Raw genomic sequence first — 12,054 nt, forward strand, 5'->3', positions numbered from 1 at the left:
ATTTGTGGCCACAAATAAGCATTATTGATTAATTAATTAAATAAGTATAATTAATTTGAGAAAATAATTTGTTCTTATGTCATTTTCGGGGTTCCACAGTTTAAGCATTTATTGGCAGCTAAGGTGTTGAATGCGCATGCGCTAAAGACTAACCACATAACCAACGAGGTATATCTCACCAATGAGAATGTAATTACCTTATATTTATTGAAAACTATTTTGGGTACATATGTGTTTAAATACAATGTAATGTTCCTGTTCTACGTGTTGATGTACATATAACTGTTTCTCTGTTGTGTAATTCCATTATCATTATCTGTTTTCACCGCAGCACAAACGCAGACTCCACCTTTAACTCATAGAACAGACGAAACTACACGATAAGTTATATTTATGTACTCCATTCACAGCTAAAGTACACCGTAAAGAACAGACATGTGTCTGCTTTGTTCTGCTGGCTTCGAGAATGACGTGTTCAGGTGTAGAGAGTTCAGGTGGTGAGAATCAGGAAGGGGTGTGGTCAAGCGCGAGGTTCCGCAGACAGGTACACTCCGTGCGGATTCATGTACAGCCGGTGAAAAAGAAAGGAGGAATATTTTTATCGTCGTTGCAAAGTGTCTATTCTGCGTGGAGGACTTTTAGTTTAAAGTTATTGCTTTGAGAAGTTTGTTCTGGTTCAGGTTTGTGGGAAAACAAAGGTTTATTTCGACTACTGCAGAGGTTTCTAAGCCAACATGGTTCACCTGTCTCAAGGTGTGTGTGGTTGAAGACGGGACAGAGTGCGGCAGAGAGGCATTTTGATGAACGGTAAGACTTAAATACTTATTTTTGGATTTTCAAAATAAAAGAAACAGTTCAAATTTATTACTTTGAAAAGAACTATAAATACTATTTTCAAGAATGATTACAATCTTGTGCCTTCATGGAAACATTGTATGACTTTAAAACAGAAAAATTGAAATAATTTTCATATTTTGAGGAATTTCAATGCAACTTCCGCTTTGAAGTGGAAAAAATCTGTTTAAAATATGAATACAACAGTATAAATTATAATTATTTTCCAAAATACCATAGAATTGATCTTAATTTTTCTTTGTCAGAGGTAAAATAAAATAAAATAATAATAATATTTAAATTGGGTTGAAATAATCATTTTTAAAAACCTTTTTTTATTATTATATTGGGGAAAAGCTCAAAAATGTATTAGTTTACAGTCTGATTGTGATGTCAACAATAAATAGATATGATCATGCCTAATTTGAATCACACTTTCTTTATTTTTTTAATGTATTTGTTTTTAAAATTTAAAATAAATTCCAAAACTCTTAGTCATACAGCCCCCCTTGTTTTTTCAGTAGCAGAACAGGTTAAACATTCATCCTATTGTACACAGAGAGGCTGATCACAGAGTCCTGCATGCGCACCCCTGTGTGGAGTTTTCCTCCAAACACTTTCAATTAAGTGATTTTTTTTTTTTAGTTGGGAGTTGTCCTCATTTCAAATTTCATGCAAGACTAGACTTGCAATTTGACTGGAACACTACTCAGACTTATTGCTAAATGCTCAACTTCCTGGCTGCATGAGGTGGATTTTTTTTGGCTGACAAATGGGAATGTTGAGCATCACTGAGCCACTCCTGAGGAGGGCACTGTTTTTATAAAGAGGTGATTTTTACAGCTTTTGTTTACTGTAAAAGGAGGAGGCATTTAGACAAAATCATAGGTGCCAAAGGGGAGTCCTTTACCCGGTTATCTGTTTCTATCTCAGATCAGAACGTTTCTCTTTTGGTAAACTTTCTGCTATCTAGGTGTAATTTTAGCCCACGATATCGCTCCTGTAACTGCATGAACAAAAGCGTGAAGATTATCCGGTTCAGCTGGTGTCAGCAGAGGACGACAGGTACCTTTCGGGGGGTTTGTGTTGGGGTAATGCAACAAAAATCTCTTAAAAGCAGTCGCCTTTTTAAGGGGGAAACAAAAAACCGGATCAGCACCATTCCACGTTCTCTCTGGTTCTTTCTCTTTTACTTGCATGCCTCTTATCTGTTGTGTGACTGCGGTTTTATTGCAAGTTGTGTAACTATTTGCCTCCGCACAAGTGTCAACACATTAGACGTCATGTTTAATGCATACCTGCATACTCCGATCATCCTTTGATCTATTGTAAAAGCGTTCCCAGTGATCTTTTAATTATGATTATGGCGATTTTAGCCAAAATCAAAACACTTTTGTCGTTTCTAGGACGTGACTGCTTATTAGAAATTTGTCTGAGTTGTGGGCAAGACTGTAGGCGCTGAGTATCCCTACCTCCCTTCCCGTCATCCACATCTGAGAGCTCTTTGTTTACCCGTTCTTTCGCTAGCTTATTGGTGATTAAAAATTACAAATATGGAAGCTATCCAGCTTCACAGTTTTCCATTTTAAGGTTAACTTCTTAAAGTATTTATCCTCCATGTCAAAAACGCCATTTCTTCAGAGTGGATCTTTAAAGTTGAAGAGTGGCCCCCTTCTTCCTCTCATCCTTACAAACCAAGGCCTCTTTGTACGGTTGCTATGGTAACCTCCCATAGCTAGAATGGGGGTGAAGTTACCACTGAGCGACGCTTTTACAAGGCAGGAGGACTGCAAACGCGACTGGATGTAAAGTTTTCCCGTTGGGTTTCTAGTGACCATTTTTGTCTCTTGTAGACCGGTCAGCCAGGTCATGCTTATGGACCAAGACACTCAGTGGCTCTACCAACTCCTGGCAGAGGTCCAGTTGGAGAAGTTCTACCCACGCCTCAAAGATGGCCTCAACATCACTCGCATCGACCACTTTAATTACGTCAAGGATGGCGACCTGGAGCAGATAGGAATCAGTAAGCCAGGTAAGCGTTTTGACTAGTCTCCTCATGGGGTTGTAGGATCCTTACAACCTTTCAGAGTCAGGAAAAAGATCCTCCATCGGTGTTGGAGACTTTGGCGATGTCCAAATTCCTTCATTAGTCACTATAGTGTGTTCACCATTTTGTCGTGCTGTCCGAATCTACCATTCCAAAATTTAGTGCACTAGAAGTCTCCCAGAAGTCTCTGCAAAAAACTAGCTAGAATCAATGCTCACTACATTAATGAAAATAGACCACAGTGCATTGCGGTAGAACCATTTTTGAAAAAAAAAAACTGTTTAAATGTATTTTTTTAATAAACCATCCACAGAACACAGTGGAGTCACAAATAGATGTCGTAAAATCTTTGTATTTACTGAATTTTCACTTTGTGAAATCGATGACGTCATACACGGCGTTTAGCAAAACGGGAGAAAAGTACTTTTTGCTCATGTATCGCAAGTCATTGACATCACGATATAGATCTCTACTAATATCACAAGTTTTCCTCATATCGTGCAGATCTAGACAAAAACAATTTTCTTGTTCCTTCGCTGGTTCATTATTTTTTTTTAATAAATTAATTTTTATTATTTAAAAATCATAAAAACATGAATAGAAATCCATTTAATCTGAGGAATATCTCATCTACCGCTCTTGATTTTAGCCTTTTTTGTTGACTACTTCAAAGCAGAAACATTTTTAACTCATTTTTACAAAAAAAATGTTCTATAAAGAATATTTTTAGATGGAAATAATCTGTTGGATGTAAATAGAAGATAAAGTCAGGATTTTATTTAATGTTTTCCTGCCTAAAATGTGGGTAACTTTTAACTCACGACCACCTTAATACTTACACTTTTCCTTAAATTACATTTATGTGGGATGGAACACATTTCTGATGTTTTCCTGTTAAACTGATGTCATCTTTTTTTCTCTGTTTTTCTGTTTGTGAAGCACAAAGAAGGCTATGGGAAGCTTTAAAACGCTACAAGTCCAGTGCGCGCTCGCGGAGCAAGGTTTGACAAATCTGTTGGAGTCATTATTCCATTTGAGCATCAATCTAAACTGATTTATCTTACTTTATTTCTTGTTTTTCGCCTCTTTGCTAATGAACTCTCAGGGGTCGAGCAATCGAAGTGCAGATGTAGGGGAGCATTGGGGCGGAGGCGTCACCAATCTGGGGCTGGAGGCGGGCGCCCGGGCGCTTCCCAGCCTAATTCAAGACAGCGAGCTGGTTCTCGGAGAGAAATTAGGATCTGGGTCCTTCGGGGTGGTGAGGAAGGGAGAGTGGCACACGCCCACCGGCAGAGTGGTAAGAGATGGTTTCAAAGCTTCTATTTAAAATGAAATCTCAAGGTTATTGCCATATTTTGAGCTGATTTTAGTTCAAATGTACTCTTTAAACTCCAAATGTTTCTGATGTAATCACCTGCGCTGAGTAGGAAGAGGAACTGTTTTAATAAAGGAAGAGAACCCCTAGAGAATCCGGACTTTTTAAATGTTTAACACCTTAGACGTCACCGGCGAAGCCTAAATACCACAAACTTTTTGACCTACGATAACTTTTTAACCGTATACGTGACCAACTTAATCACCTAGACGGTAGAAGTCTAAATGTCCAGTGTTAAAGGGTTAAAATGGAAGAACAGGAAGTTGATAAACAAATGCAAAATCTAAAAAAGGTGAAAATCTGCTTTGAGAAAGAGATGACATCAACAATTTACTAATTGAGTCAATGGGTGTGTTCACACGTGCTTAAAAGTGACCTGGTTTCTGAGGGAAATCGGTTCCCTGCACGTGTTCACATGCAGATGAGTAATGAGGTTCTCGCATCTGCTCAGAGTCAGCAGTCTTTGGATTGCAAATATGCTCCGGGAAAAAACCCAGATTTCTTTGACCCCACCCACTGGTTACTTAAATCAGGTCTCCAATTGACACGGTTTTAAAAAAACCAGGTCAGCTTGGAAAGACGTGTTTATCCCGGTTGCTTAAGTGTATGTGAACACACCCGACGAATTAGAGAAGTAAGGATGTATCATCATAGAAGATAAACAATGCGTCATTTTTTTTCAAAGTTTTTTTTATTAGGCTTAATAATGTACCTATTACCTATTTAAACCTCTTCCACCAACAGTTGAAAGAAATACAACAGTAGTGTAAATATCACAAATATCACAAATCTTATCACAAATGCGATATATGAAAGACTGGGGGTCATAAAAATTCCATCCAGGAATAAACTACAATTATTCATTTTATATTCCATTAGAGAGCGTGAACGTAGCCTAAGAAGTTAGCATTAGCATGTCTCAAGAATGTCCACAATTGAAGATCCTTCACTTGTTTTTAATTTATTTCAACTTAAGAACAGGATATTAAATTACTAGTTGTTTTCGGAAGTTGGTCTTAAACTTAGCAGCTTTCATTAGCATTAGCAGGTAGAACAGAGTCATAGCTAGTAATTCCAATAGCTGGTAATTGTGTGAACGTAGCCTAAGAAGTTAGCATTAGCCAGTCCCAAGAATGTTCATAATTGAAGATCCTTCACTTATTTTTAATTTCTTTCAACTTAAGAACTAAATATTGAACAACTGGTTGTTTTCTGAAGTTGGTCTAAAGCTAGTATTAGCAGCTCACGTTAGCATTAGCATGTATTAGCAGAAACTTAGCTAGTAACTCAAATAAGTAATAAATATTACATTATGTGTGTGTGAGTTAGAAAAGTAAAGATTTATCAGCGGAGAAGATCAATAGTGCGTCATTAGTAGAGCTGATGTCTGGATCAGTCTAATCAAAAAACTGAGAACACTGTTTTCTTAAATGATGAACTGAATGCACAAACCATCAATAGTTTCAATAGTTCAATTCCTCAGAGGCTGAACAAGCTCTCCTTTCCTTACAGTTGCCGGTGGCAGTGAAGTCGCTAAAGAGCGATATGTCGCAGCAGTCGGACACGCTGACGGACTTCCTCCAAGAAGTCACCGTCATGCAGTCCTTAGACCACATCAACATCATACGCCTCTACGGCGTGGTGCTCACTCAGCCGCTGAAGATGGTGAGATGACCTTTGGAAAATACGTTTTTATTTTAAACCGCCACGCCTTCTTGAATTGTTTTAAACATCTTTTTCTTCTTAGGTGACAGAGCTGGCCCCCGGGGGCTCGCTGTACGACATCCTCCGTTCACGACAGTATGACTACCCTCTGCTGCGCCTCTGGCTCTTCGCCACTCAGATTGCAGCCGGGATGGAGTACCTGGAGAGCCGCAGGTTCATCCACAGGGACCTGGCAGCGAGAAACGTGCTGCTGGCGGCGAAGGAGTTGGTGAAGATCGGCGACTTTGGTCTGATGCGAGGCCTGAACCAGGAGAAAGACCATTATGTCATGTCCGCCCACAGGAGGATCCCGTTTGCATGGTGAGAGGGACTGTAGCAGGAAGTTTGAGGAGGAATAATAGTTGGAAAAATGAAAAAAAAGTTGATGTGTTGGCCTGCTTTTTTCATCAAGGTGTGCCCCTGAAAGTTTGCGTGTTGGCTCCTTCTCGCACGCCTCGGACGTGTGGATGTATGGCGTGACCCTATGGGAGATGTTTACCTTCTGCGAGGAACCATGGTTTGGGCTGTCAGGCCGGCAGGTTTGTAGCCGCATTCCTTCAGGTGCTTTTAAACATAAATTTATCTGTTTCTGTTCTCATCAAATTCTCTTTGACACAGATTCTGTGGCATGTTGAGCGAGAAGGCGAGAGACTCGAGAAACCCCCCGACTGTCCTCAAGAACTCTATGTCATCATGAAGAAGTGCTGGGCCTTGAGTCCTGCAGACAGACCCAGCTTTGCCCAGCTCACCACAATCGTGACAGAGGTCCGTCCGAACCGCTCTCGCCCGTAACCATCCAACTACTAGATCCTGTTTTTAACGTATTATCTTCTTTAAAGGCAAAACCCATGGAGGTCCATGTAACAAGAGACTTTGTCGAGCCTAGGAAACTTCAACTGACAGCCAACGATGTTGTGACGGTCCTGGAACACAGGTGGGTGAAGGAACCGCAAGGAGCAGGAAACAGTCTGGAGCGGTTGTGTTTGCTGGAGTGAAAGGAAAGGAGGGGGGTTGAATTGGCTGTCTTTCAAAAGTACATTCCTGTATTAATCACACAGACTCCTCGAATGCATTTTCAGTTTGTGGTTGAACAGGTTCAGCTGCTTTTAGCTTCAATGATTCATGTGCAGCACGAGAAACAAACATGACCGTGTGTGTGCTGCTTCTTTTTGTTTTTCACCTGTGATCTGTTTTTATACTGGTGTATTTGGAGCTAAAGACCCGCTCCGATCATATTTTGATCGATTGTTAAAGTGTTTCCAGTGGACTTTTAGTTATATGATTTTTAGACAAAATTTAAAAAAAATGTTTGGTTTTCTTGGAGATAGTTTCTGTTGAAGTTCATTAAAAAGTGGCCTAAGTTGTGGGCAGGACCATTGATGAGAGCTGTCTGTTTACACCAGGGGTGTCCAAATCTAGGCCTCGAGGGCCAGTCTCCTAAATGTTTTCCAACCAACCTGCCATTGAAGCTCGTTATTGGCTTAATCTGATCCAGCTGATCAGCAGCAGAAAAAGTCCCATACATTATCACTCCCAACTCGTTATATATGGACGTATGGTTCGGGCCCCCTCCGCGCCACTTTTGGATGTTTTGGGTCTCTCCAACTCGCCGTTTTTTTCCGTGCTGGCTGTTGGGGACCCCATTGAATCAGGAGTACCCAATCTCTGGGCTGCGAACCCTTACTGGTCTGGGCTTGTTGCGGGGTTAGAGACAGGGGAAAAGAAAATGCATACAATAATCAGGGGTCCCCAACCCTCAGGACGCTTTACCGGGATGCAGACCGAACTGGTACCCTAACCCGGTTCCGGATCCAGTTCTGCGTCTTGAGGGTTGGAGACCCGTAATTTAATGAGAACAGCCAACACATCAAAAATTACAAATTGGGGACACCCAAAATGTAAAAGTGGCGCTGAGGGGGCCCAAACCAAATGTCCATAAATGACAAGTTAGAAGTGAGAATGTGTAGGAAAACCACTATCTCCTACTAGCTTAAAGCATTCGTCTGAGTTGTTGGCGGGATTGTCGGCACAGAGCAATCCCGCCCTCCCTTCCCATCACCCATTGCTGAGAGCTCTCTTTTTACACTCTCTCCTACTAGCTTAAAAACATGTCAATTTCTAGGACATAGTTTCTGCAAAGTAGCAGTAGATCATTGGAATAAACCTACGATCGGGCAGGACTGTAGATGCGGAGTAAGCTTCCTTTCATTTCCCATCATCCCTTTGTTTACATGTTCTCCTGCTAGCTTACAGCCCTTAGCAACTCCAACCAAGCATCACCAGTGCAACAGAAATGATCTACAATATTTGAGCTATTCAGTCGTACAGTTTTGAGCCATATGGCGGCTCAGATGAGGAAAACAAATACGAACATGGATCTATTCGTCTGCAAGTGGACACATTACAATGGAGCTGGGTTACAATGGTTTTAATCAAGAAATGCTCTGAAATTCAAGCTCAAGTTTCTTCACACATATCATCAGAAAATTGCCAATAGAACATGCTAATACATCCAAAACATATTTTTTTTTTAGCATTTATATATTTTCAAATGGACTAAATGCAGTAAAAAGTGTCAGAACTAAAAAAAAACAAAAAAGGATAATCCAGTTTCAATACTTTGAAAATACTAAAATTATAATCAAAGGGAAGCAAATGTTTAAACAAATGAAAGGTGTGTGCTTATATTCCTGTTTCCTTCCTCTCACAGTAAGGAGCTGACTGAGTGGCGCGGCCAGAACCAAAAAACACTGGCTGTCGGCTTGTTTCCCGCCATTCTTGCCGTCCCCACGTCCAGCAACACGCCCCCCATCCAGGCTGTGACCCCCGCCTTCATCATCTCCCCCCCAGTGAAAGGCTCCCTGCAACACACAGGACACGGAGACATCCAGCCGGAGAACAGCTGGGGGTCGCCTGCAAGGCTGGAAGAGTGAGTGATGCCTCCTGCTGAGCCTGAGGTTGTTGTTTTTCTGAGGGATCCTTGTGGACTCTTCGTTTCCACGCCGGCACGCCCACATAAATATTTACACTCCGACTGCACGAAGGCGGGGTGATCTGCGTGTCTGATCACCTATGAGGGGAAAAAAACAATTTTGCGATGTATAGGAACTGTCAACAAAAACGCAGATCATGGAGGCAGCCCAAAGCTGTCAGGCCTGACTCACATGCACTTTTGTTTACAAAAAAACCCCAGTGACTCAAACCTGCTTTCAGATAGTAACACTTCATGACATCAAAAACATAGTTTCAGATTTGTATTGAGAGTGGACAATGAGATATGTAAGTCACGTTTTTGTCCTTGTGTCATGACTCATTTAGTTTTATGGCTCACCGCTGAGTGTGGCACAGCAGTGACCTTTCACCAGCAGAGGTTTAAGGAAGAAAGCTTGACGGTTGCATGTGTGATGTGCTCAACAGCGGCGGCTGGAGGCCAGGACCTGCCAGGGAGCGGGAGCCATCCAATCTACGGAAAATGGCAGGTAGGAGCTGAAAACCTCCTAATACGAGAGGAATTTACAGTTTAAAGTTCTAATTTATTATTTATACTTTCTTGTGAAAAAAAAGCTTTTACATTTTTTTTTTAATTTAATGGACTGCAAGAAAAAGTAACTTTTTTTTAAATGTTCCCTTTGCAAAAAGTGGTTCATTTAAGGGTACTACAAGTATACTTAGTACTAAAAGTGAGGCAGTATACTTGAAGTTTACTTTTTCTAAATATGATAAACCTAAAATGTTCCAATTCCATCTGAAAAAGTATTCAGGTAGTATACTTTCTACACTACACGCAAATGGTCTATAGAATAATTGCTAAACTTGTACTCAAGTATACTTAAAACTTTAAGTCTTCTCTTTTTTTGCACTATAAGGCACCTTAATTTTTCTAAAAACATTTCCCTTTATAATCCGGAGCCTTAATTTTGACTGATTCATAATGATCTTGAGGTAAATTTGAAAGGTACGAGGGGTTATGTAAAAACTGTTGTGTTATTGTGAATACGCTAACACAGCTAACATGTAACAGTGAAGGACTGCATTTTTTTTAAGTTGTTACTAAAAAAGCTGGGAGTTAGCATAGTCACAGTAATGATTGTATTAGCGCTATCAGTCTGTTTTTTCAAGTGTTGCAAACAAGGTTGGGAGTTTTCCCAGAAGGCTTTGCAAAAAAAACAGTGAGGATCGATGCTCACAACATTGGCGAATATAGACCACAATGCATTGTAGTTGAACAATTTTTGCAAAAAAAGTTGTTTAAATTAGGGCTGGGAAAGTTGACGTGTTAACGCTCACCATTATTAAAACATAATTCGGTAATATTTATTAACACCCTCAGGTGTCCTGCTGTGCAGCTGTGAGATAGCATAATAAAAATCTGTCTAGAAAAAACTTTTTTTTACATTCTGTGATTGAGATTTTATTAAATTAAAGAGATAATATGGCATTTATTTGTAGTTTTTGGACAAAAGTGATCTTTTTTTTTGGACAAAAGTGATCTTTTATTTTAATAAATAAGGCGGAGAATGACCATCAGTCTGACAGCTCTATTGCAGCAGCAGTGCACCCACTATGAGGGGCGGAGCCAAACAGAGCTGTCTGCTATTAGAATTCCAACAACGAGGAAATAGACCATTATTCTATTTTGGGATGGAGACCTACATGAATTTTCCACAATAACAGCGTTGTCTAAAAATTGCGGAAACGCCGCGGTTCTCCATGGAAGTCCCGCCCCCTGACGTCTCGAGAGGCAACAGTTCAGAGACGACCGACACTCCCCCACCTGTGTAGTTTCCAGCTGAGCCGACCTGAAATGCAGCTGGATCAAACTTCTCCCAAAAAAACGTTTTATTATTTTTCACAAGTATAATAAAGAGTTTTTGAGAAGAAAAGAAAAAGCTGAAAAATTTGAAAAAACAAAAACAATTTCAGGAAAAATGTAACATAGACAGCAGTGAGAAATTCTAACTTTTTGGGTTGCCTGGTGTGACTTTGGCCTGGATTTTTTTTTTTTTCATTCAAAAACATGTTTATCAGTTTGTTGCAACTTTGATTATTGTTGTTTTTATAAAACTATACCTAAAACTTTCATACTAAGTTGTAAAAACAGGTTGTTAAACATTTTTCCGCATCAAAATGAGTCCCATTTTTCCTGACGGAATTTTCTGTTTTTGCATGATTTTATGCCTAGTTTGTGAGTACAACATGGGAAAATGATGAAATAAAGGTAGTATCACATAGGTGTGGTTGTTCTGATTAAAATGATACAAAAAAAGCAAGCAGGTAGTATCAGTATCGGTTCTGGACACGGTACCAAACGCAGACCAGGCAAGGGTTAGGGTATCGGGTTGGGGCACCGGTACCTGCCGCGTCCTGAGGTTCAGTCCTCATCCGGTACAGCATCCGACAGAACGTCCAGACCTCTGATTTAATTGGAACAGCCAGCGCATCAAAAAATGACGAGTTTGGGACACCCAAAACTTAAAAAAGTGATGCAGGTGGGTCCTTAGCCATGCATCAATATGTGACTAGTTGGGACTGAGAATGTGTTGTATAATGCGGTGAGAAAATGCACTACTACTTTTTGTAAGGTTTTCTTTAATTATATACTGAATTATTATTATGTCAAATATTCCATATTGTTTAAAGTAATTCTTAAACAAGACATTTAAACATTTTTTTAGCCCAAAGAGTTTCAGCTTTTGGCTGTAAAATAACTCCAGTGCATGTTGGGTGTTGTGGGAATGGGTGCAGTTTGTCTGCATTAGTTCAATGGAAACTTGACCCTCCGCTGGACTGGTTGTAATTGTAGATTTACTTTGTAGTACTAGAAGAGGTTTAGTAGAAGATTTGCTAGAACTAGTAGAACTACAAGATAGCTGGAGGCCACCACTTTTCACCTTAATTTGAGGGGAAAGGGTTTGCTGTCGTGCCTGAAGGACATGAAGAAACCATCTAAATATATATATATATATGTATGTACAGTATGTATATGTATATGTATGTATATGTATGTACAGTATGTATATGTATGTGCAGTATGTATATGTAAATGTATGTACAGTGTGTATATATATGTATATGTATGTACAGTATATATATA

General features: G+C 39.9%; 1 protein-coding gene across 2 annotated transcripts in view; it reads left to right on the forward strand.

Moving 5' to 3' along the window:
• The first annotated feature begins 472 nt into the window (after window positions 1-472).
• tnk1 (tyrosine kinase, non-receptor, 1) overlaps window positions 473-12,054 on the forward strand; it is a 15,173-nt gene continuing 3,591 nt past the window's right edge. Inside the window, exons 1-11 of one of the 2 annotated variants that reach the window (XM_036216726.1) lie at window positions 473-544; window positions 2,688-2,866; window positions 3,821-3,882; window positions 3,987-4,178; window positions 5,769-5,921; window positions 6,004-6,281; window positions 6,373-6,499; window positions 6,579-6,725; window positions 6,800-6,894; window positions 8,671-8,889; window positions 9,378-9,439. In XM_036216726.1, coding sequence (XP_036072619.1) covers window positions 2,704-2,866; window positions 3,821-3,882; window positions 3,987-4,178; window positions 5,769-5,921; window positions 6,004-6,281; window positions 6,373-6,499; window positions 6,579-6,725; window positions 6,800-6,894; window positions 8,671-8,889; window positions 9,378-9,439 — 1,498 coding nt within the window. In that variant the 5' untranslated portion in view covers window positions 473-544; window positions 2,688-2,703. The other variant, XM_024288769.2, reaches the window with a different exon arrangement.

Source organism: Oryzias melastigma, linkage group LG18 (assembly GCF_002922805.2).
Source record: "Oryzias melastigma strain HK-1 linkage group LG18, ASM292280v2, whole genome shotgun sequence".
Classification (NCBI taxonomy): Eukaryota; Metazoa; Chordata; class Actinopteri; order Beloniformes; family Adrianichthyidae; genus Oryzias; species Oryzias melastigma.